Source organism: Callithrix jacchus, chromosome 1 (genome assembly GCF_049354715.1).
Source record: "Callithrix jacchus isolate 240 chromosome 1, calJac240_pri, whole genome shotgun sequence".
Lineage (NCBI taxonomy): Eukaryota > Metazoa > Chordata > Mammalia > Primates > Cebidae > Callithrix > Callithrix jacchus.
Genome location: NC_133502.1, coordinates 134,731,966 through 134,758,011, shown reverse-complemented (window position 1 = coordinate 134,758,011; position 26,046 = coordinate 134,731,966). Strand labels below are relative to the sequence as shown.

The window sequence follows — 26,046 nt, the reverse complement described above, 5'->3', positions numbered from 1 at the left end:
GCTTGGTGCGTCAGCCGTCCCTGCTGCCTAGTTTCTTCAGTCGGAGGGCGGGGTCTAGCTAAAGCAGCTGTGGGTTTAGGAGGTGTGTTTCTGTTTTTCCCACCTTCTTTCCCCTCTACTTGCTCTCACAGTACTCACTGAGGGTGAACAAGAAAAGATCTGATAAAGATTAACCGTTAGAAAATAAGGAGGGAAACAGCCGTAGCGTGAAGCGGGCTCCGGAGCTCTGGGGACGCGCGCGAGGGGCTGGGCGTGGGGCGTGGCCAGGGCGGGGCCGGGATGGGGGGCGGGGCTGCGGTTGTGGTGCTTGCGCCCGCGGCAGCCTAGGCGCAGGCGGTGGCAAGTGGGTGAGTGAGGAGGCGGCGTCCTGGCGGGTGGCTGTTTGGGGTCTGGCTGCGGGAAGTGGCGCGGGTAGCCACGGGGGCTCTCCTGAGAGCTCCACGCGTTTTTACTTTCCTCCTAAATTCTCTGACCAAAGCCGGGTTTCAGGCTTTCCTCGCTAGCGACCGGTGGAATTGCAGGCATCTGGGCCCCGGGCTTCCCGGCCGCGGCGGCGCAGGGATAAGGGATGGGATCTGGCCTCTTCCTCGCTTTCCCGCGCGCAGTGCCGGAACTGTCTCCTTCCCCGGGATCCTGCGGGGACCCGCCTGGAGCGCTGCCGCTGCGGGCTCGAAAGAAAGGAGCCTCGGGCACTGAAAGGCCTCGCCAGGGGGGAGGCCACAGGGCGAGCGGCGGGCGGCGCGCGGCTCCTGCGGACGAAGTCGGGGTTCGCTAGGAACCCGAGACGGTCCCTGCGGGCGAGGAGATCTTGCAGGGTGCAATGGGGGTGTGGCCACGGCTGCAGAATTTCAGCCCAAGCTTCTAAGGAGTGCTGATGACTTGCATGTGAGGACAGCAGTGCTAGTCAGTGTACTCTGATTCTGTGGGAGATGACCTGGTTGCTTCACAGCTCGGAGATTACACAGACTTGCTTAAAGGAAGTGACCATTGCGACTTGGGCATCACTTGACTGATGGTAATCAGTTGCAGACAGAAGTGCACAGATTGCATTTCTGTGTCCTCACTGGGCCTGTCTGGCCACGATGAACTCCACGAGGCTTTGTATTCCGAAACAGGAGGGAGGTCCCTTTCAGCTGCAAGCGAGTTTGTTAGGCTCTGGTAGAGTACTAGCCTGGTTGTGGCAGTTGGTAAATTGCTATTCAGACCGTTCCCATGCACCACCAGTTGTTTACAGCAAGGGTACACTGTCTGGCATTCCTTCTACTTTGTACAAAGGATCAAAAAAGGATACTGTTAGATATGATTTTGCTCAGACTTTCGGATACTTTTTACATAATCTGTGAATATCACAGAAGCAAGACTATCATATAGGGGATATTAATAACGTGGAGTCAGAATACTTGAAATGTAGTTGACACAGGCACTATTTTCACCACCTCTGCCAAACCCTGTCTCTTTAGGAAAACGCTGAATCAGTTGGAAACTGCCTCACACTGACAGTACATCTGAAACAAAAACGAGAAAAATTACTGACCACATTCCAATTGTTCACTAAGCCAGCATTTATCTGCTCCAGGAAACAATTACAAGCAACATATGAAGTTGTTTATTCTGTTTGGCTATGTTGGCACTCCACAATTTGGTTTCAGAGAAAGAAGTTAAAGTAAACCAAAGATGACTTCCGTTTTTCAAGTCTGCCTTTGGATTCTATTCTGCGTTAATTAGGTGGTTCCCAGGAGGACTAGATTTAGCCTATTGGCTGAGAAACTTGAATCTGTGAGAAATGGCAAGATAATGATATCTTTCTGAGTCTTTCCTGATGTTGAAGATTTAGAGAGTGTTGTGAACTTTTAGTGCTATAAGCAGTTCACTGTCCCTACAGTGGTCCTGGGCGGCTCCTGGTGGGGAAAGTGGACCAGTATAGGATCCTGCTTCACTTTGGGGTGGGAGAAAATACACAGCATGGCTACAAGTATTGAGAGCCAGGCTGGAGAAAGTGCCTTACACCTATAATGCCAGAGCTTTGTTAGGTGGAGGCAAGAGGATCACTTGAAGCCAGGAGTTCAAGCCCAACCTGGGCAACATAGACCATGTCTGTGCAAAAAATTAAAAATAAAAACTTAGCCGGGCATGGTCGTGTACAGCTGTAGTCTTAGTTATGTGGGAGGCTGAGGCAGGAGGAGCATTTGAGCCTGGGAGTTTGAAGTTCCAGGGAGCTATGATCCTGCCTGGAAGACAAAATGAGACCTTGTCTCTAAAAAACAAGAAGGGAGGACCTTATGATGGTAGAATTTTGACTTAGAATAGCAGTGGACCAACCAACTTTTTATATACCCATCAGGAAAGAGATGGCTGATTTTTAACAATTGTTTAAAGAAAAAGCAAAACCTCAAACTTAGCACTGTACTAACAGTTTTAACAGATGCTAATTACTCTAGTTATGTCTGGATATATGGGATTATTTTCAGAAAGTGTATTAGGAAACCTCTCATGAACCCTGTGTTTTGTTTGCAGAAGTGGCAAGACACCTTCTCACTCAATTTGAATCTTGGCTTCCCTCAAAACACTCTGTAGCTAATGTTTGGTAACTCTGGAGTAGCCAGCACTACATGTACATAAGAGAGGTACATAAACAACTATTGGTTTTGAGCTGATTTTATTCAGCTACATTTGTATGTATGATTGGTGATTTTTCTCACCAAAGACGATGACCTCAAGTGTTAGTAAAATAATTTTACAGCTCTCCTAGTTTTATTTCTGAGGCTATTTCTTTTGATAGTATTTAAAGCTAAATAATTCAATATGATCCTTGTCCTTCATTTTCTTTTCTTTATTTTTATTTATTTTTTTTGAGTCAGAGTCTCGCGCTGTCGCCCAGGCTAGAGTGCAGTGGTGCTGTCGGCTCACTGCAACCTTTGCCACCCAGGTTCAAGCAATTCTCCGGCCTCAGCCTCCTAAGTAGCTAGGATTACAGGCACCTTCCACCACACACGGCTAATTTTTTGTAATTTTAGTGGAGACAGGGTTTCCCAATGTTGGTTAGGCTGGTGTTGAACTCCTGAACTCAGTGATCCACCCGCTAACTAGCAGTCTATAACAGTTCAATTTTTACAACATGGTAAAAAGTTTCCCTATAATTCAATCAGATTTTGCTCCAGGGCTCAGTTCTGTTTTCGGAAATACTTTTATTTTCAGTTTGATGATGAAATATTAGAGTTGTAATATTGCCTTTATGATTATTCACCTTTTTATTCTAAAAGAATGAAAGAAAAATATGTTTACAACATACTTTTATGGTTGTATGTTAATTCATTACGTTGGTCTCCAGTTTGCTGTTAGTGATGACAGCAGTAGTGTCATTACCGTTTTGATTCAGATTACATTCCTGTATTTGATCATTGTAAACTGCTTAAATTTTATTACAAACCGTGGATATTTTAAACAAGCTATGCAGCTTATATCCAGTGTGTTGTCTCTTATGACTATTAAATTGGTATACCTAAAAGTATTACCTAAATGAATTTCTGAAATTAAAAATACACATGTTAAAACTGTCTTTGTGTTCAACCATTTCTGCACATACTTACAGTTAACTGTTTTGCCAGGCTCTGTATGCCTACTTATAATATGATAAAAGCACTCATCTAATGCTCTATAAATAGAAGTCACTGCTTTTAATCAGACTCTGAACTCTCTTGACAAGATGTGGATAAAATTATTTAAGTAAAATTGTTTACTTTGTCATACATTTACAGATCAAATATTAGCTCCCAAAGCAATTACATGGCAAAGATAAGTATATCATAGTTTGCCAATTAGCTGCTTTCTATTGTTATTATGAGAAATAGATGTCACAGTTTTAGACCTGTTAAATGAAATTATAACTTTTTTTTACTTTCAGCCTTGGATAACAAGTCTTCAATTTTGTACAGTCACACATTCTTTAGGAATGCATCATTAGGCTGTTTTGTCATTATGCAAACATCTATTTTGTCATTATGCAAACATCATAGAATGTACTTAACACAAACCTAGATATTATAGCCTTTGCGTACTTAGGCTATATGGTATGCTTCTTGGCTACAAACCTGTACAGCTGTTACTGTACTGAATACTGTAGACAGTTGTAACACAGTGGTAAGTATTTATCTAAATATATCCAAACATAGGAAAGGTACAGTAAAAATATGGGGTAAAAGATAATGGTGTGCCTGTAGAGGCCACTTACCATGAATAGAGCTTGGAGGACTAGAAGTTGCTCTGGGTAAGTCAGTGAGTGAGTGGTGAGTGAATATGAAAGCCTTGGACATTACTGTACACCACTGTAGACTTTATAAACACAGTACACTTAAGCTACCCCAAATTTATCTTAACAGTTTTTCTTTTTTTCAATAAAAACTAACATGAGTTTACTATAACTTTATAAACTAATTTTTTAACTTTTAAAATGACAACTTGAAACAACCACATTGTACAGCTGTACAAAAATATTTTTTCTTTATATCCTTATTCTGGAAAGCTTTTCTCTGTTTTTATTTTTTTTACTTGTTAGTCATTTTTGTTAAAAACTAAGGCACACACACTTTCATCTAGGCGTAGACAGGATTAGGATTATCAGTATCACTCCCTTCCACCTCACTGCCTTCCACTTCCACATCTTGTCCCACCGAAAGGTTTTTAGAGGCAAAAACACACCTCCTATGATAACAGTGCTTTCTGTTGAATAACTCCTGAAGGACCTGCCTGAAGCTGTTTTATAGTTAACAAAAAAAAAAAAAAAGTAGAAGGAGTACACTCTAGAATAACAAAGGTATAGTGAATACATAAACCAGCAACATGGTATCAAGTGTTATATACTGTAGTATGTGCTATACTTTCAATGACTCGCAAAATTATACTAAGACCTTATGATGGTTACAGTGTCACTAAGGCAATAGCATATTTTCAGGTCCATTGTAATCTAATGGAACCACCATCACATATGCAGTCTACCGGTGACTGAAACATTGCATGGCATATAACTGTATTTGCAAGAATGATTCATTTTACATTAGTATCACATAGGATGTATCTTTTTAAAGTGATATGTTTGTGTGGATTAAGATGTACAAGTTGAGCATGGGACCAAGAGCCCTAGGTTCTGTCTTGGATGTGAGTTTTTACGCTCTTCTCATCATATTGGTTTTCTCATTAAATTGAAAGGCGTAAACAGGCCCTATTTAACCCTTTGCTTCTCTACATGTTCTAAATAACTAAAGCTTTTTAATTTCAGCATTTAGTGTAGAACTCTCTTTGCAGTGATAAAGTGCTGTACTGGTTTCTTGACTAGCATATTAAATGTATTTATCTTTGTCTTGATATTTCAATGTCATTTTAAACACCAGGATCTGGCTTTAGTATTCTCATACCCAGAGAGTTCACTGAGGATAACAGGACTGTTTGCTCATTTTTTGTTATGGTTCCAGACTTGTGGTATTGCAATCTTTTTTTTTAGCCTTTTAGCAGCTTTAAAGTATGTCTGTTGTTAGGTGTTGTATTACTTTTCTAGGATTACTGTAACAAAGCACTACAAACTGAGTGGCTTTAAACAACAACAATTTGTTCTCTCATAATTCTAGAAGCTAGAAGTCCGAAATCAAAGTGTTGACAGGGGCATGATCCTCAAAAGACTTGAAGGAAGACTCTCTTCTTGCCTCTTCCTGCCTTCTGGTGGTTACCAGCAATCCTCACCATTCCTTTCTTGCCTGGTAGTTGCAGCAATCCAGAATCAGCCTTTTTCTTCACATGGCTGTCTACTCTTTGTGTCTGTGTCTCCATATAAACACAGCAGTTACTGGATTAGGGCCCACTCTAATCCATTGTGACCCCATTTTAACATGATTACACATATTTCTAAGTAAGATCACATTCACATACACCAAGGGTTAGGAACTGAGCATATCTTTTTTGGGGACACAATTCAACAGACAAGTGTAAGTCTGTAGCTGAGCCTTTCCCTTCCTGTTTTTCTCCTTTTTAGCTGCTGTGGGTTAGGGGCCAAATATCCAATCATACTAGAATTGCATATGGACTGGATATTTGGGAATAGTGAGGGTCTGTTCTATGAACTTCAGTATGTAACAATATAACATTTAATATCAGTGTGAAGAAGCCCTTTTTTGGTTGTTATTTCTTTGAATTTCCAAGTGTATGCCCTGAATATAAGTAACAAGTTCCCATGTCTCAAAATATGATCATATCAACAAACATTTAATGTGCACCTGCTGTGCTAGTTGAATGTCTTTATCCTGATAGGACACAACAGGCCTCTGAGTCTCTAACTCAGAAGAGGACAAGCCATGTATATCTAAATCATTTGGGGGTTTGATGGCTATCTTTAAATTGCCCAACCTAATCATTGGTTTTATATGTCATTGCTTAGATATCTGTGGAGCATTTGGATAATGTGACAGTTGGAATGCAGTGATGTCGACTCTTTGCCCACCACCGTCTCCAGCTGTTGCCAAGACAGAGATTGCTTTAAGTGGTGAATCACCTTTGTTAGCAGCTACTTTTGCTTACTGGGACAATATTCTTGGTCCTAGAGTAAGGCACATTTGGGCTCCAAAGACAGAACAGGTACTCCTCAGTGATGGAGAAATAACTTTTCTTGCCAACCACACTCTAAATGGAGAAATCCTTCGAAATGCAGAGAGTGGTGCTATAGATGTAAAGTTTTTTGTCTTGTCTGAAAAGGGAGTGATTATTGTTTCATTAATCTTTGATGGAAACTGGAATGGGGATCGCAGCACATATGGACTCTCAATTATACTTCCACAGACAGAACTTAGTTTCTACCTCCCACTTCACAGAGTGTGTGTTGATAGATTAACACATATAATCCGGAAAGGAAGAATATGGATGCATAAGGTAAGTGATTTTTCAGCTTATTAATCATGTTAACCTATCTGTTGAAAACTTATTTTCTGATACATATAAATCTTATTTTTTTGATTATATGCAATGAGCATAAAACAAAGATGTTATTTATTTTGCATTTACCCTATTAGATACAGATAGATCTGGTCTGATGTCTGTCATCTTTGTATTAACTGTGGAAGGTAGGAGATGGTAGCTCCACATTACAGATGAAAAACTAAAGCTCAGACAAATAAACTTTTAATCCTGGATTCTTCTTAGGAGCCTTTGACTTTAATACCTTTTGTTTTCCTTTCATTGCACAATCCTGTGTTTCACTTACTACTATCTCTAAGTATAACAGTTCAGAATCATAGTTTCATAAGCTATTGATCATGTAGCCTTTGGTCCCTTTAACCTCTTTGCCAAGTTCCCAAGTTCATAAAATGAGAAAGTTGGACAGAATGGTTCCCAAGAGATTTCCTTTTGATTTTACAGAAATTATTTTCCTCTAAATCCTGTAGTTGAATATATAGTGATATTTACATTTCAGTATAGTTTTGGTATATCTAAAGAACATCTTGAATTCTCCTTCCTGTGTTCCAGTTTGGTAATAACCTGAAAGTCCATTAAGCGTTACCAATTTTAAAAGGCTTTTACCCAATAGTAAGGAAAAAGAATATCTTTTAAAAGAATAATTTTTTACTATGTTTGCAGGCTTACTTCCTTTTTTCTCACATTATGAAACTCTTTAAAATCAGGAGAATCTTTTAAACAACATCATAATGTTTAATTTGAAAAGTGCAAGTCATTCTTTTCCTTTTTGAAATCATGCAGATGTTACATGGACTTTTCTGTGAAGTGAACTGCTTTTTCACTGCAGAATAAAGGGTGTTTTGATTTTATTTTGTATTTTTATGAGAACATGCATTTGTTGGGTTAATTTTCTGCCTCTGCCCTCATTTTTTCCCTAAAGTAGAAAAGTATTTTTCTTGTGAACTCAATTACTACACAAGAACATGTCTATTGAAAAATAAGCAAGTACCAAAATGTTGTGAATTGTTTTTTTAAATAAATTTTCTCTTACTCAGGAAAGACAAGAAAGTGTCCAGAAGATTATCTTAGAAGGCACGGAGAGAATGGAAGATCAGGTAAAGTACAGATTGCATAATGTCAAATATCATTATTCTCTTGGCCTGTATCTGTATAAGGTTAATGGCTACATTTGTGAAGGCCTGGGGGACGTACCTAGTAAGCCTTAATGGTGCTTTTATGGAGCTGTGCAGAATAAACTGGAGGAAGATTTCCATATCTTAGACCTGAAGAATTAAATCAGTAAACAAAGGAAAATAGTAATTACATCTACAAATTAATATTTGCTCCCCTTTTTTTTTCTGTTTGTACAAGAGTAAATTTTGGATAACTTGTTCATAGTAAGAATTTAAAAAATTGTCTGTGATATGTTCTTTAAGGTACTACTTCTCAGACTTTTTTATAGAAGTAGCTATAACAGAGAGAGAACATATTTACCCCTAAGGTATCTGTCTGGGGCATAGGCCCAGGTCCACACAGTATTTCTTTTAAGTCTTATGTTGTATCATTAAAACTCATGCAATTTACATTTTATTCCATGATGGAACTATGTTAATATTAAAAACTTGTCAATGATATTTCTTACTCTCTCCTCTAGGAAAAGGTGCCATGTTTATCCCTTGGCTTTGAATGCCCCTGAGGAACAGACACTAGAGTTTGAGAGGCATGGTTATAAGGGTGTGGCTTCCCCTGCAGAAATTAGGTGCAGACCATTTCAGTGTAAAGCAGAGAAATTCTCCTGAAGGGGAATCTCCAGTGAAGAATGGGTTCTTCACTTTTACACTTCCATTTCTTCTTCTGGGTGACCCTCACTGCTCCTTGTAAAACTCCAGTATTTTAAACATGGCTGTTTTGCCTTTCTCTGGTTCTTAGCATGACTGAGACAGAAGATACTTAAAAAAGTAATTTTTAAAAAAAACTTGTGAAAATACAGGGACATAATATAGAACCCTGTACAATGATATCCTTTACCAAATTGTTGTGTTTGTACTTTTGTAGATAGCTTTCCAGTCCAGAGACAGTAATTCTGTGCGAAAGTCTGATTTAAAAAAAAAGATTTCCCTTTACCCAAAGAATCCCAGTCTTTATTTGCTGGTCAGTAATCAGGGTCCCCAGGAATGCGGTAACTTTCAGCACCCTGTAACCCACTAGTTATGGAGTAGTTAAGTAGACTTATCTCAAGATGAGGAAATTTAGAACCAAGCAAAATTCTGCTTTTACTGGGATTTTGTCTTTTCAAACCAGAAACCTTAAGTTGACCACTTCTGATGAATTTTGGTCTCTCTTTTAAGTGCTTTTCTTGAAAATGTTATCCTACTGCTGAGAAGTTCAAGTTTGAGATGTACAAGGAGGAACAGAAACTTGAGGGATTTTCTTTTAGAGCTTCTTTTGTATTTAGCCCTCTAGGATTGGTTTTTTTTTTTTTTTTTTTTTTTTTTTTTTTTTTTTTTTTTTGGTGTTGTTGAGCTTCAGTGAAGATCTCCATTAACTTATAATGATAATAAATGTCTGAGATACTGAGAATGAAATACTATGTGTGCCTAAATCTAAGAGGAAATATTTTCCCAAAATTATTCTTTCTGAAAAGAAGGCCTTGCCTTTTGATTGAGTCCTTGCAAATCTTACAACGACTTTATTTTGAACAATACTGTTTGGGGATGATGCTTTAGTCTGAAACAACTTCAGTTGTAGCTGTCATTTGATAAAATTGCTTCACAGGGCAGGAAATTTAACATGGATCCAGTCATTCTTGCTAGATTGAATGTGTTCTTGTAATTCTAAACAGGCATATAATTATTATTTTAAAAACTAAAAACAATAGTTGTGTAAGGTACTAAAGGATGTTTTTTTAAAAAAATAAAACTTTTTCAGTGTTACATAGATGGACATATGGCTTAGGATAAAACTTACAGAGGTGGCGTTACATTTAAATTCTCAAGCAAGTTAATAATAATAAAGGGCTCTGAAAAACTGGTTAAAGTTTCTCAAAAAATGGCCCTGGGTCTGACAGAGATTCTAACTTAAAGATGCATATGAAGACTTTGAATAAGATCATTTCATAAAATAAATGAGGAAAAACAACTAGTAATGTATGATTAAAAAATATGTTTAGCTAAAAATTCACAGACATTTGACAATTTCATTTATATCTCAAAAAGTTTACTTACCCAAGTTGGTCACAAAACTGGTGAGATTGGTGATGGTAGTGAATTAATGAGGGACAACCCATATTTGAAACGCTTTACATTTGCAACGTGTTAATTTTCAGTTTGATTCTATAAACTACACATTTCAAAATTACAATTTCAAGATGTAATAAGTAGTAGTATTATCTTGAAATAGCTCTAAAGGGAACTTTTCTGTTTTATTGATTCTTAAAGTATATGTGCTGAATTTGATTTGCATTTGGGTGTTGATTCAAGTTTTCCTACTGAATTATTTGGTAAGGATTTCAAAGTCTTTTTGTGCTTAGTTTTCTTCATTTTTAAATATGAAATATATTGATGATTTTTAACAAGATTTTTTGTATATCTCAAATAAATTTTAAAGGAGATCTTTTCTAAAAGTGGCATGGTGACTTAATTATTGCATATAACAGTAAACCATAAACCAATGATTCCATGCTCACTAAAGAATAAAAGTGAGCTTTCCGGCCAGAGGCAGTGGCTCACGCCTTTAATCCCAGCACTTTAGGAGGCTGAGGCGGGTGGATCACCTGAGGTCAGGAGTTCAACATCAGGCTGGCCAACATGGCAAAACCCCGTCTCTACTAAAAATACAAAAATTTCCCAGGCATGGTGACAGGCCCCTGTAGTCCCAACTTTTTAGGAGGCTGAGACAGGAGAATTACTCGAACCCAGGAGGTAGAAGTTGCAGTGAGCTGAGATCACACCATTGCACTCTAGCCTAGGCAACAAAAGCAAAATTCCATGTCAAAAAATAAATAAAAGTGAGCTTTAGATTGTGTATAAATCCTTTAGACAAGTAGTAGACTTGTTTTATATAGTGTTTGAACAAATTACCAAGTATTTTTATCAAAGAATGTTATTGTTTGATTTTTATTTTTTATTGCCCAGCTTATCTCACATTATGTGATTTACTTCAATTCATGTTACTTTCTCGTGCAGGGCCAGAGTATTATTCCAATGCTTACTGGAGAAGTGATTCCTGTAATGGAACTGCTTTCATCTATGAAATCACACAGTGTTCCTGAAGAAATAGATGTAAGTTTTTATATTTTTTAATGAGAGCAATGATGCCCTCTATCAGTTTTGGGAAGGTTATATTATTATTGTGTGTATTATTAATATTTCAATTTTAATACTAAGCATTTTGTCATACATTACTATTCACATGCTGTATTAGCCACTTTTAACAAATAAGCACACACAAAATCCTGGATTTTATGGCAAAATCCTGGATTTTTTTTCTCACTAAAGCTAAAAGAACCCTTTGATCAATGATGACAAAGTTAAATTTATTTCATTTATTCACTACTTTTGTAATTCCCAGAAGTGGGAGGATCCCAGCTCTTATAAAGCAGTACTATTTAATGGCAGTACCTTTTGAAACCAAACAGTGTGCAGAAGTAGTAGCCATTAAGGGAAGTCTACTTGTAGTCACAAATTTTGTTTCCTTAATCATTTGTTGAGGATATTTTGAATTACACACTATGAGTATTGAGAGATATCTTTAAGAAACTATTCTTGTTGTTTCCTCATTTGGTCATTTAGGTTAGTCTCCTGATTCTGACAGCTCAGAAGAAGAAGTTGTTCATGTAATTGTTTAACCTGCTTGACCAGCTTTCACATTTGTTCTGAAAGTTTATGGTGGTATACAGAGATTGTTTTATGGGGAGTCTTGAGTCTCAGAAATGAAGGCAGTGTGTTATATTGAATCTAGACTTCAGAAAACCTGTATATTAAAAGTGTTGTTTCAACACTATGTTATAGCCAGACTAATTTTTTTTATTTTTTGGCGCATTTTAGATAGCTGATACGGTACTCAATGATGATGATATTGGTGATAGCTGTCATGAAGGCTTTCTTCTCAAGTAAGAAGTTTTCTTTTCATAAAAGCTTGATGAAGCAGATATAAATTTTATGTTCACCTATGACTAGATTTGGAAGGAAGAAAATAACAGCCTGTCTACTCAGATTATTCTAGGGAAAACATTGTATATTTGAACTGTTGCTTAAATTTGTGTTATTTTTTACTCATTATATCCCTGTAATATATTTGATGTTTATCGATTTGCTATTTAAAGAAACTGAGTTCCATAGTTCCCAGACAAGAAATCATGGCCCCTTGCTTGATTCTGGTTTCTTGTTTTAGTTCTCACTGAAGCCAAAAGAACCCTTTCAAATTAAGTTGTACTGTAAATGAACTTGAGTTATTTAGGCCTAGAAGAAAAATTATTCGTATTGGTACTGATCTTTTTCCATCCAGCAGTGGAGTTTAGTACTTAAGAGTTTGTGCTCCTAAACAGACTGCTTGGGTTAATACTGTGTATCCCTTGTCAAGGTACCTGAATTCTCTATGCATCCATTTCCTCATCTGTAAAATCACAATAATAATAGTAATAGTACCTAATGTATAGCATTGTTGTAAGCATTGAGTAAGATAAATAATATAAATCCCTTAGTACAGTGCCAGGAACATAAAAACACTTAATAGCTAATAGCTAATGTTTTCTATTTACATTTCTTCTAAGGAAAATGATAACAGAAATAGCCAATTATTTGTTGTGTGCCTACATGTTAGTTCCTGTACTAAGTGCTCTACATGTGTTATCTCATTTTCTTCTTTAGTGTTTCTTTACAATTGCAGATTATCATAAAATTTTACTTTTAAAAAAAGAGAAGTAGGCTGGGTGCAGTGGCTCATGCCTGTAATCCCAGCAGTTTGGGAGGCCGAGGCAGGTGGATCACGAGGTCAGGAGTTCAAAACTAGCCTGGCCAAGATGGTGAAACCCCCTCCATCTCTACTAAAAATACGAAAATTAGCCAGGCGTAGTGGTGGGTGCCTGTAATCCCAGCTACTCCAGAGGCTAAGGGCAAGAATTGCTTGCACCTAGGAGGCAGATGTTGCAGTAAGCCAAGATCGTGCCACTGCACTCTAACCTGGGTGACAGAGCGAGACTCTGTCTCAAAAAAAAAAGGAGAGAGAAGTAAAAGGATAAAGTATTCACTTTTATGTCCACAGTCTTTTCCTTCAGGCTCATGATGGAGTATCAGAATGTGTTTAACCTAAGAACCTTAATGGCTTGAATCAGAAGCACTTTAGTCCTGTGTCTGTTCAGTGTCAGCCTTTCATACATCATTTTAAATCTCATTTGACTTTAAGTAAATCACTTCATCTCTCTACATGTCAATTTCTTCAGCTATAAGATTACGGTATTTCAATAAATAAATGCATTAATTAAATGATATTTTACTAATTGGGTTGTTTTAAGACTCAATAAGAAAATTACTGTGAAAGGTGTCTAGAAAATGTAGGTCCTATACAAATAAAAGATAACATTATGCTTATAGCTTCAGCGTTTATCATGTAAAGCTATTCTGAGTTACTTTTTTTGCTTTTAGTTTGTTAAATTGTTTTACCAGCCATGTTTTTAATCTGTTTTCTTTAACTTACAGTGCCATCAGCTCACACTTGCAAACCTGTGGCTGTTCCGTTGTAGTAGGTAGCAGTGCAGAGAAAGTAAATAAGGTAGTTTATTTTATAATCTAGCAAATGATTTGACTGTTTAATACTGATGATATGTCATGGATTGTCATTTAAATGGTAGTTTGTAATTAAAATGGTCTAATAGTATAAGGAGACAGTGTAATCCCCTCACATTGCTGAGACACCTTGTGGCAGCAGTGAGTTTGAAATAAACTGTTTGAATAGGAATTATTTATCAGTTTATTTTGATAACTTGTAAATACCAGTGTCGTCGTGTATAAATGATTTTGAGAATATATTAAAATCAGATATTTTAAAAAATATTTCTTCTCTATTTCCCAGTGTTATCTTTAACAAATCTGAAGATAGTCATGTACTTTTGGTCCTAGTTCCAGAGAAATATTATGTTTATTCATCTTGATTTCATTGTCTTGGTTTTCCTTCTAAATCCATCCCTTTTAGGGAGCTATTGGGATTAAGTGGTCAGTGATGATTATACTTTATTCAGTAATGTTTCTTACCCATTCCTTCAGTGCTACTTAAGTGAATAAAGGATTCATGAACAGTTACACTTCCAAGCATTAGCTAGTAAACTAAATGATTTTGCACTTTTCTTCACTGACCATTAGTTAGAAAGAGTTCAGAGATAAGTATGTATATCCTTCAATTTCAGCAAACCAGCTTTTTTTAAAAAAGCTTTACATAGGAAATATGTTGGAAATGATTATTTACTTTACAAAGGTATTCATAATTTATTTTTTCTGTAATAAGCTACTTTATGTATTTACATGAACCTTAACTTATCAAAATTATATTTCTCATATAACCATTTGTGAGAGCTTAGTATACTTCTGTCATTATATTGCATCTAGGGACTAGTGATCTTACTATTTCTGTTACCTCAAACAGGTGGCTTTCCATCTGTGACGTCCAAAGCCTTAGGTTCCACAGAGAGACTGCTGAGCCGCTTTATGAAGAAGAAAGTCTCCATAGTTGGGGTTGGGTTTTTTAAACATTTTTCCCATCCTCCATCCTCTTGAGGCAAAGATAAAAGGGATAAAAGGCATCCCTTTTATCTTTTTTTAATTTGAGAAAGAAGTTGCCACTGCTCTAGGTTGATAACCACTGCTTCAACATAATAATTCTGGATATAATTTGAATTTCAAGATAGTTACATTCCTTTTTATTTTTCCTAATGGAGCTGTAGGTCAAATATTATTAGAATCAGATTTCTAAACTCCAACTAATGACTTGCTTATTTTAAATTAAGTTCAATAATTAATTCTCTTTTTATTGGAGGATCTGGACATTCTTTGATATTTCTTATAACAAATTTCACATGTAGACCCACTAAACAGAAGCCATAAACTTTCCATGGTCAAATAAATCTGAGAAAGTCTGCGTATTATATAATTCACCTGAAAAGTCACAATATGTACCCAAATGTTAAAGGTTATGAGATGCCATACAGTAAATTTACCAAGCATTTTCTATATTTATCCATAGAATCCCCATTTTAAGCAACAACTGTTACATCCCATGGATTCCTGGTGACTAAGGAATACTTAATTCTTAGGATATGTTTTATTGATAATAACAATTAAAATTTCTGTTCAGATTTGTTTCATAAGCAAATCAATGGTCTTTTTACTTCATATTTTAATGCTAAAATATTTTCTTTTGTAGATAGTCAGAACATTATGCCTTTTTCTGACTCCAGCAGAGAGAAAATGCTCCAGGTTATGTGAAGCAGAATCGTCATTTAAATATGAGTCAGGGCTCTTTGTACAAGGCCTACTAAAGGTATAGTTTTTACTTATCACAAGTGAAACCAATTTTCTAAAATCATTTCTGAGACTCTTTATAGACAGATCTTAAATATTATTATTTCATGTATCTCATATTGATATACCAAAGGACTGACTTCCTTTACACAGTTCGGAGCATAGACTCTATGTCATGGATTTACAGTTAGTATGAGTAAAACAACATAAAATATCCTTGTTTTCCTGGTGGGAAACTTCCACGTGAGAAACTACCTGTACCTACATGTCTAGTCTCAGGATTTTTTTAAAACACGTGTATGAATCAGGTTGCACATCTAAAATAAGATCATTTCTTTTTTACTAAACACATTTGAATTGTTTTAAAAAAAATTAAAACACCAGAAGCATAGAGGATTTAAGCAATTCCTATGTATGTGTACTAAAATGTATATATTTCTATATATAACATGTATTAGAAAAAAACTTGTGTTTTTCTTTCATTTGAGTCTACTTTTCAAGGAGCAAAATAGAAATGTAAATTAGCAATTATTTATAATACTTAAGGGGAAGAAAGTTGTTCTCCTTGTTGAATCCATTATTGTCATTTCAATTATTGTCCAAGACATGAAGAAATAGCTTTCCTAATGGTTACGTGATTGTCTCATAATGACTACTTTTCTTGAGATGTAGTCACGGCAAAATGAAAGAAGAAAGTTTAAAAATTGTTAGAAAGAAAAATTATGTTAGGATTTTACATTTTCAATAATGTGCTGCCATGAGTTCAGAATGATAGTATTTAAATACAGAAACTAGTTAAAGGAAACATTTCCTATTTGAATTATATAGATCTTTAAATTAGAACTTCTGTTAAAGACATAATAAAGTGCTTAATACTTTTGTTTCCTCAGCACCCTCTCATTTAATTGTATAATTTTAGCTCTGAAAGGGGCCTATACCAGATGCATAGAGGAAATTTCAAAAGTATGATTTAATGAAAAAATATTTAATAGTTCTCTATGCAAATACAAAGTATATAGTTTTCCAGAATATACCTTTGACATTATACAAAGATGATTATCACAACATTGTAAGAGTGAAAAATGGAAATAGCCTCTGTCTTCTGTGCATAGCATATAACACAGTACTTCATATACAGTAGGTTATTATTACATGGTAACTGCATACATCAACAGATTAGGAAAGAAGTAAATTTGTTATTTATAAAAAATACATATTCATTGAGATTTTTTAAATGTATAGAGTAACTAAGAAATTAAAAGACACTTGTAATTTCACAATCCAGTGAATAACCACTATTAATATTTGGCATATCTCTTTCTAGTCTTTTTTTCCCTTTTGCATGTATTTTCTTTAAGACTCCCAACCCCACTGGATTATCTCTGCATGTTCTAATCTGTTTTTTTTTCACAGCAGATTCTAAGCCTTCATGAATATCAACACGAACTACAACAACTTCATTTTTAGCTGCTAAATAATAAACCCATTTTTATTTATTTAACCACTTCTTTTGGATGCTTCGGTTGTTCTGATGTTTTGCTATTAAAATCAGTGCTATAGTGAACACTCCTGTCACTAAAACTTTGCACACACTCATGAGTAATATCTTAGGATAAAGTTTTAGAGATGGATTTGCTAAATCAAAGCCCATTTTTTAAAACTAAAAAACATTTATATCGTTTGGCATATAAGACAGTAAATTTTCCTTTTATTTTGACAGGATTCAACTGGAAGCTTTGTGCTGCCTTTCCGGCAAGTTATGTATGCTCCATATCCCACCACACACATAGATGTGGATGTCAATACTGTGAAGCAGATGCCACCCTGTCATGAACATATTTATAATCAGCGTAGATACATGAGATCCGAGCTGACAGCCTTCTGGAGAGCCACTTCAGAAGAAGACATGGCTCAGGATACGATCATCTACACTGACGAAAGCTTTACTCCTGATTTGTATGTAATGCTCTGCCTGCTGGTACTATAGTCAAGCAATATGAAACTGTGTCTTTTATTTTTTTTTTTTTGAGATGAAGTCTTGCTCTGTCTCCCAGGCTGGAGGGCAGTGGCGCAGTCTTGGCTTACTACAACCTCCGCCTCCTGGGTTCAAGCAATTCTCCTGCCTCAGCCTCCCAACTAGCTGGGACTACAGCCAGGTTCCACCACGCCCAACTAATTTTTGTATTTTTAGCAGAGACAGGATTTCACCATGTTGGCCAGGCTGGTCTCGAACTCCTGACCTCAAGTGATCCACCCACCTCAGCCTCCCAGAGTGCTGGAAATACAGGCGTGAGCCACTATGCCTGGCCAAAACTGTGTCTTTTAGGAATAAAAACAAAACAGAAGTTGCACTTAAAAGGAAAGAAATATTACTAGCAGAATTATGCTTAAAGAAACATTTAATCAAGCATTTTTTCCTTAAATGTTTTCCCCATACATTTGTGTTTACCCTAAAATAGGTATGATGAGCCCTTAAAGTAAATATTTAAATATTTGTTTAATAAATATATATTGAGCACAGTACTAGGTACTGAGCTTAATAGTGGCCAAGCAGACAGCCCCAGCCCCTGCATTGTGTATAGTCTGTTGTGTAACGGTGACTGCATGGACTTATTAACAAAACCAAAGAAGTAATCATTTTTTTCTTGACATGTGAATATAAAATACAGAAAAACTGTTAAAATATATTAATAGAGCATTCTTTTACCTTTTATATTGTTATTCACTTCTTATTTTAAAAAAAGTCTGATCAGTAAATTCAAAAGGAAAAGTAATGATAATTAAATGTTGAACATGGACCCAACTTAAAAAAAAGTGGTGATGATAAATCTATTATCATAAAACACTAAGTAAACACTTAAATGATATTCTGAAATTAGGAAAAGAATTGTACTATACTTTTGTGGTTCTCTTTTATCAGCTGAAAAAAGGCATAGTAGCTTATGCCTATAAGAGTAGAGCTTTGGGAGTCCATGATACACAGATCACTAGAGGCCAGGAGTTCCAGACCAGCCTGGGCAACATAGTGAAACCCCATCTATACAAAAAATAAAAAAGAATTAGTTGAATGTGTTTCTGTGTGCCTGTAATCCTAGCTATTCAGAAAGCTGAAGCAGGAGAATCTCTTGAGAGCAGTAGTTTGAGGTTACAGGGAGTTTTATGATTGTGTCAGTATTCTCCAGCCTGGGGGACAATGAGACTATCTTAATAATGCTTAGCACATAGAAGATACTCAGTAAATTTTAACTGTAATAAACCAGGTCAAAGTATATAAGGCAATAGAAAAATAACAAGTTTTAGATTTTATATTTACAACTTTAATCCATCTTGAGTTGATTTTCATATATAGTATAAGGAAGGGGTCCAGTTTCACTCTAATTCATTTGGCTAACAATTATCCCAGCACCATTTATTGAATACAGAGTCCTTTCCCCATTGCTTGTTTTTGTCAGCTTTGTCAAAGATCAAATGTTGTGTGTGGCTTTATTTCTCAGCTCTCTATTCTGTTCCATTGATCTATGTGTCTGTTTTTGTACCAGTACCCAGGTTACTATAGCCTTGTAGTATAAAGTCAGCTAATGGGATGCCTCCAGCTTTGTTCTTTTTGCTTAGAATTGCTTTGGCTATTCGGGATTCTTTTGGGTTCCATATGAATTTTAAAGTAGTTTTTTCTGGTTTTGTGAAAGATGGCATTGGTAGTTTGAGAGGAATAGCATTGATCTGAAGATTGCTTTGGGCATTATGGCCATTTTAACAATATTGATTCTTCCTATCTATGAGCATGGAATATTTTTCAATGTGTATACCTGTGTATAAAGAAAAACTATTATCAATCCTGCTCAATCTGGTCCAAAAAATTGAGGAGGAGGAAGTCCTCCCTAATGAGGCCAGCATCATTCTGGTAACAAAACCTGGCAGAGATACAACAGAAAAATAAAACTTCAGGCCAATATCCTTGATGAATGTAGATGCAAAAATCCTCAACAAAATACCAGCAAAACAAATCCAGCAGCATATCAAAAAGCTAATCTACTTTGATCAAGTAGGCTTTATCCCCGGGATGCAAGGTTGGTTCAATATACACAAATCAGTAAGTGTGATTCATAATATAACAGAGCTAAAAATAAAATAGGTGCAGAAAAGGCTTTCAATAAAATTTAACATCCTTTCATGTTACAAACCTTCTATAGTAAAGTGCAGTGGCTCACACCTATAATCCCAACGCTGTAGGAGGCCAAGACGGGCAGATCTCTTAGCCCAGGGGTTCATGACCAGCCTAGGCAGCATGGTGAAACCCCATCTCTACAAAAAAAAAAAAAAAAATCAGCCTGGCATGGTGGCATGCATCTATAGTCCCAGCTACTCAGGAGGTTGAGATGGGAGGATTTCTTGAACCCAGGAGGCAGAGGTTATAGCCAACTGAGGTCATGCCACTGCACTCCAGCCTGTGCAACAGAGTTGAGACCCTGTCTCAAAAAGAAAAAAACAAAAACAGTCCTAAACAAACTAGGCATTGAAGGAGCATGCCTCAAAAATTAAGAACCATCTATGACAAACCCACAGTCAGTATCTTACTGAATAGACAAAAGCTAGAAATATTCTCCTTGAGAACCGAAACAAGACAAGAATGCCCCCTCTCACCACTCCTATTCAACATAGTTCTGGAAGCCCTAGCCAGAGCAATCAGGGAAGAGAAAGAAAGAAAAGACATTCCAATAGAAAGAGAAGAAGTCAAACAATTTCTGATTGTACGCAATATAATTCTGTACCTAGGAAATTGCATAGTCTGCCCAGAAGCCCCTAGATTGGATAAAAATTTCAGCTAAGTTTCAGCATTTTCGATACTCCAACAGCATCCAAGATGAGAGTGAAATTAATAGCACAGTTCTATTCACAATAGCCACAAAAAGAGTAAAATACCTGGGAATCCAGCTAAGCAGGGAGGTAAAAGATCTCTGCAATGAGAATTACAAAACACTGCTGAAAGAAATCAGAGATGACACAAACAAATTGAAATGTTCTTTTTTAACACTTTGCTTTATCTAATTCACTTGTGACTAAGATATCCATACAGTGAAACCGGTTTAATAAGACCACTGGACTTAAATAAAAGCCTTATTCTCTTTCCAAAGCCCAAGAAGGGGTACTATCAGTGCCAGTCATTAATGATGAAATGCTAATATCTTTTATTTATTTTTTATTGTACTTTAGGTTCTGGGGTACATGTGCATATCATGCAGGATTGTTGCATAGGTACACACATGGCAATGTGGTTTGCTGCCTCCATCCCCCCGTCACCTATATCTGGCATGAAATGCTATTATTTTTCCCCTTTACAGTTTCTTTCTTCTGTAGTATGGTACACTCATTTCTTAAGATTAGAAAACTTGAACTACCTTCCTGTTTGTCTCTGCACACACCCATTCTCTTTTTGCCATTCTGGTCAGTTACAGGACAATCCCTACCACTTTCAGTTAAAAACTCCTTCCCTTATCAAATGTTCTCTTACCCGTCTGGCCTGAGTAGAACCTAGGGAAGATAAAAGAGAAAAGATGAAAGGGAGGTTGGGCCTGAAAAGGGAATAACTAATCTTGTTTGTGTGTTTCTTTTAGCACCTACTGTAACCTAGGTGCTGTATTAGGCACACATTATCTTAAGTGGTCATTATATCTCTACTTCTCACTCTGGCCATTGCCAAGGTAGATAGTACTTGCTTGGATAGCTGGATGTTACTTGTAGATGGTTTCCTCCCACTGAGGGAGACCCAGTAGATAATCATCTGAGTGTGTGCTCTAATCCCACTCAAATTCGTCTCACATTTTTTGGTTTGTTTTGGTTTTTGGTGGTGGTGGTTGTGTGCTTATTTTTGTTACTGGCTTTTGTTTTGTTTTGTTTTTGAGATGGCAAGAATTGGTGGTTATATTTGTTAATTGCCTAAGGGTCTCTAATTTTTTTAAAAAGATGATAGTACTAAAATAGATTGATAGACACATACATACCGTTATTGGAGACTGTTCATATTCTTCAGAGAAAAAAAATTACGTATTAGCCTGGCAAACACCAATAAAATGTAGATACATCCTTGAGTTAAAATTAATGCATATTTTATATCTTCAAATACATACATCTATATTCTTACAGATATTTTTATATGTAATATCAGTTTGTAAGAACTTAAAATTTTGGCTCAAGTGAAGGATTGTGGAAAATAGCATTATATAGCCATTTCAACATTGGAACTTTTTTCTTCATTTTCTTCAGGAATATTTTTCAAGATGTCTTACACAGAGACACTCTAGTGAAAGCCTTCCTGGATCAGGTAAATGTTGAACTTGAGATTGTCAGAATGAATGATATGACATGTTTTCTTGTTTAATATATTCTACAATGCCTGTTCCATATATATATTCCCCTGGATCATGCCCCAGAGTTCTGCTCAGCAACTGCAGTTAAGTTAGTTACACTATAATTCTCACAAGAGACTGTGAGAGGATGTTAGGTGCATCTTTGTATTGGATGCCTCTTGTCCTAGATTTATGCTTTCGGAATTCAGACCTATGTTTACAATATAATAAATAGTGCTGTCTTTTAAAGATGTAATGATAGGACGTAAACTTGACCACAGCTACTGTTTTTTGAAACATAGGATTCATGGTTTACATGTATCAGTGAAATCTGAGTTAGCTTTTACAGATATAATATATACCTATATATCCTACAATGCTTGTACTATATATATAGTACAAGTATATATATGCATGTGTGTGTATGTATATATATGACAGGTATATAGATATATATATATATATATTATGAGCATTGTAGGATATATATATATATGTTTATATGTTTAAAAAACTTATATGTAAGTTATAGACTTATAACCCTGTATGTCATATATAGAGTATATGTTATATATGATATGTAAAATATATACTTAGACATATAGAGCATAATATATATTTTAATTTTTTTTATATATAAAACATTATAGAATTAAGTCCTAATCTTTTTTATTAGGTGCTTATCTTTTTGTAGTGTCTGGTCTTTCTAAAGTGTCTAAGTGATTTTTCCTTTTGACTTATTAATGGAGAAGAGTCTGTATATTAACAATTCAGGATGCAGCATTCCATACTTCAGGCAACAAATATTTTAATTCAAGCATTAACCTATAACTCAATTAGGTTTTTTTTTTTTTTTAGAAAGGGGGGTTTATTTGCTGGAACTGAGTCAAAAATATTTTTGAAGCATAGTGTACTTATTTAAATGATAGTATCTTTATTGTTTCATTCTTCTAAAAAATATCTACTTAATTATACAGTAAAAGGAATTGTATAATATATGGAATTTATTTCTTAATATTACAGTTTTGTTGTAATAACATTCTGGAGATCAGGCCAGGAAACCGATCATAGATAAAGCTTTGAGATAATGAGATCCTTATGTTAACTAGAAATTTTGGATATAGATCTATGTGGTCTGTGACATACTGTAAAGTTCAAGGAAAATCTGTAGGCTGGAATTTCATGCTTCTCTAGCTGAAATAAAATCCCTCCCACCCTCCACCTCATCACATGCACACATTCTGCTCCTACTCACCCACCCCAACCCCTGCAAAATACAGATGTAGGAATGTCTCAAAACCGTAGTCTCACCTTCTGGAAGCTTCAATTTTATTTGAAGACATGGGCAGAAAAAAGTAATGTAAAATAACTTACATATGAGTTTTAATAGCAAAATAAGTAATGGGTATATTCTGAAGTAGAATGCAAAATTTGAGTGCATTTTTAAAGATAAATTAGAAAACTTCAAAAAACTGTCAGCTTGTTCCTAGACCCAGTACTTCTATACCACACTCCTGTTAGGGGACATCAGTGGAAATAGTTAAGGAGATGTTTAGTGTGTATTGTCTGCCAAGCACGCTCAACACTGGCATAGAAACATTGCTGTACAAGTAGAATGTGAGCAAATTATATGTTGAAATGGCTCCTTTCCCTGCAGGTCTTTCAGCTGAAACCTGGCTTATCTCTTAGGAGTACTTTCCTTGCACAGTTTCTACTTGTCCTCCACAGAAAAGCCTTGACATTAATAAAATACATAGAAGATGATACGTGAGTAAAACTCCTACACAGAAGAAAAACCTTTGTACATTGCTTTATGTTCTGTTTCCTTTGTACATTTTCTATATCATAATTTTTGCTTTTTTTTTCTTTTTTCATTATTTTTAGGCAGAAGGGAAAAAAACCCTTTAAATCTCTTCGGAACCTGAAGATAGACCTTGATTTAACAGCAGAGGGCGACCTTAACATAATAATGGCTCTGGCTGAGAAAATTAAACCAGGCCTACACTCTTTTATCTTTGGAAGACCTTTCTACACTAGTGTACAAGAACGAGATGTTCTAATGACTTTTTAAATATGTAACTTGATAAGTATATTCCATCACAGTCATGATCGCTGCTAAAGTAGCTCAGTGGTGTGGGGAAACATCCCCCTGGGTCATACTCCAGAGTTCTGCTCAGCAATTGCAGTTAAGTTAGTTACACTACAGTTTTCACAAGAGTCTGTGAGGGGATGTTAGGTGCATCATTACATTGGATGTCTCTTTTCCTAGACTTATGCTTTTGGAATACAGACCTATGTTTACAATATAATAAATATTATTGCTATCTTTTAAAGATATAATAATAGGTTATAAACTTGACCACAACTACTGTTTTTTTGAAATATATGATTCATGGTTTACATGTATCAAGGTGAAATCTGAGTTAGCTTTTACAGATATAATATTAGTTGACTTCCTACTCTTTTATGTTTTTTTGGTGTGTGGAATTACTGTAATACTTCTGCAATCAACTGAAAACTAGAGCCTTTAAATGATTTCAGTTCCACAGAAAGAAAGTGAGTTTGAACATAGGATAAGATTTAGAAAGAAAATTGATCAAGCAGATGTTTAATTGGAATCAATTATTAGGTCCTACTTTGTGGATTTAGTCCTTGGGATTCAATCTGTAGAAATGTCTAATACTTGGGTATAGTCCCTGCTCATGGTGAACCACAGTTAGGTTTTTTGTTTGTTTGTTTTATTGTTGTTGCTATTGTTGATGTTCTGTATAGTTGAGCTTTGTTCAAGGAAATTGTATTTTATGTTTTAGTAGTTGTTGCCCACTTTTAAAATTAATTTTCATTATGTTTGAGCCAAATTGAAATGTGCACCTCCTGTGCCTTTTTTTCCTTGGAAAATCTAATTACTTGGAACAAGTTCAGATTTCACTGGTCAGTCATTTCCATCTTGTTTTCTTCTTGCAGAGTCTTACCATGTGTCTGCTTTGGCATCATTTGTAACTCGATTATAAAATGCATTAGGGAATATACTAACCAATAAGATCTTTTTTCAGGAACAGAAAATCGTTTCTTGAGTACTTCCTTCTTACATTTCTGCCCTTGTTTTTGCAGTTGTTGCCATTTGCCTGCAACAGGCTATAAGGAATAGCAGGAGAAATTTTACTGAAATGCTATTTTTCTAGGTGCTACTTTGGCAGAGCTAAGTGGTCTGTTTATTTTGTTTACTTAATGTGTTTAGACCATTTTGCTGGCTATAAAACAACTGATATATAATTCTAACACAATAATGACATTGTAGTATACACAAACACAAATATTTTATTTAAAACTGTGGAAATAACATAAAAGGGAAAATACATTTATAAGAAAGGGATAAAGGTAAAGAGCACTTTTTCCCCCCTCCCACCAAATTTAATAAAAAGACATGTTCTAATCTGAAAGGTCATAATAGCCTTCCCATCATGAATCAGAAAGATGTGGACATCTTGATTTTTTTGACAAACACTGAACTAGATGACTGTTGTACTGTAGCTCAGTCATTTAAAGAATATATAAATACTATCTTATAGTGTCCCATACTCAGTGTTTTTTACATAATAGATTCTTATTTAAGTGCTAACTGGTTATTTTCTTTGGCTGGTTTATTGTACTGTTATATAGAATGTAAGTTGTACAGTGAAATAAGTTATTAAAGCATGTGTAAACATTGTTATATATCTTTTCTCCTAGATGGAGAATTTTAAATAAAATATATTTGAAATTTTGTCTCTTTCAGTTGTTTGTTCAAAACGTATACTACTATGATATTTGAAGACTGATCAGCTTCTGTTCAGCTGACAGTCTTGCTGGATCGAAACTTTTTTTTTTAATTAATTTTGTCTTTTCAAAGAAAAAATATTTAAAGATCCTTTATAATGTTGTAGTCTTAATGTTTAAAAAAAAACTTTGTGCTCTACTCTCTGGATTTCAGTTTGATTTTTCAAATTATAAATATTTCAAATGTGAAATACTATTTTGACAAGTTATATTTAAACATTCCTATTATTATATCAGTATAAGCTAAACTGAAGTTATTTGTTCAGGATATCTAATAGTATCCAAAGTAAAAGTCCAAGGAATCTAAACACTTTTATGTGCAAATCTAGGAATAGGTTTGACATTTGTACTCCAAGAAAAAATTTTACTTGAAAATAGAAGAGTTGAGTTGAGAGGTTTCTTTGAAAAAAGACTGATCATATCACTATGATTCTCAAAGACAA

At 35.5% G+C, this 26,046-nt stretch overlaps 1 protein-coding gene across 2 annotated transcripts; it reads left to right on the top strand.

Moving 5' to 3' along the window:
• C9orf72 (C9orf72-SMCR8 complex subunit) lies at nt 1-25,547 on the top strand. 2 transcript variants are annotated; one of them, XM_035307447.3, is made up of 11 exons: nt 1-82; nt 6,422-6,909; nt 7,989-8,048; nt 11,118-11,213; nt 11,979-12,043; nt 13,629-13,701; nt 15,346-15,462; nt 17,164-17,399; nt 21,705-21,762; nt 23,445-23,554; nt 23,672-25,547. In XM_035307447.3, exons 2-11 carry the CDS (start codon nt 6,466-6,468, stop codon nt 23,856-23,858), a joined length of 1,446 nt encoding a protein of 481 aa, XP_035163338.3. In that variant the 5' UTR covers nt 1-82; nt 6,422-6,465; the 3' UTR covers nt 23,859-25,547. The 2 variants fall into 2 exon arrangements, with proteins under 2 accessions (XP_035163338.3, XP_002743035.3); XM_002742989.6 differs by lacking the exon at nt 1-82 and adding an exon at nt 282-347.
• Nucleotides 25,548-26,046: the final 499 nt, after the last annotated feature.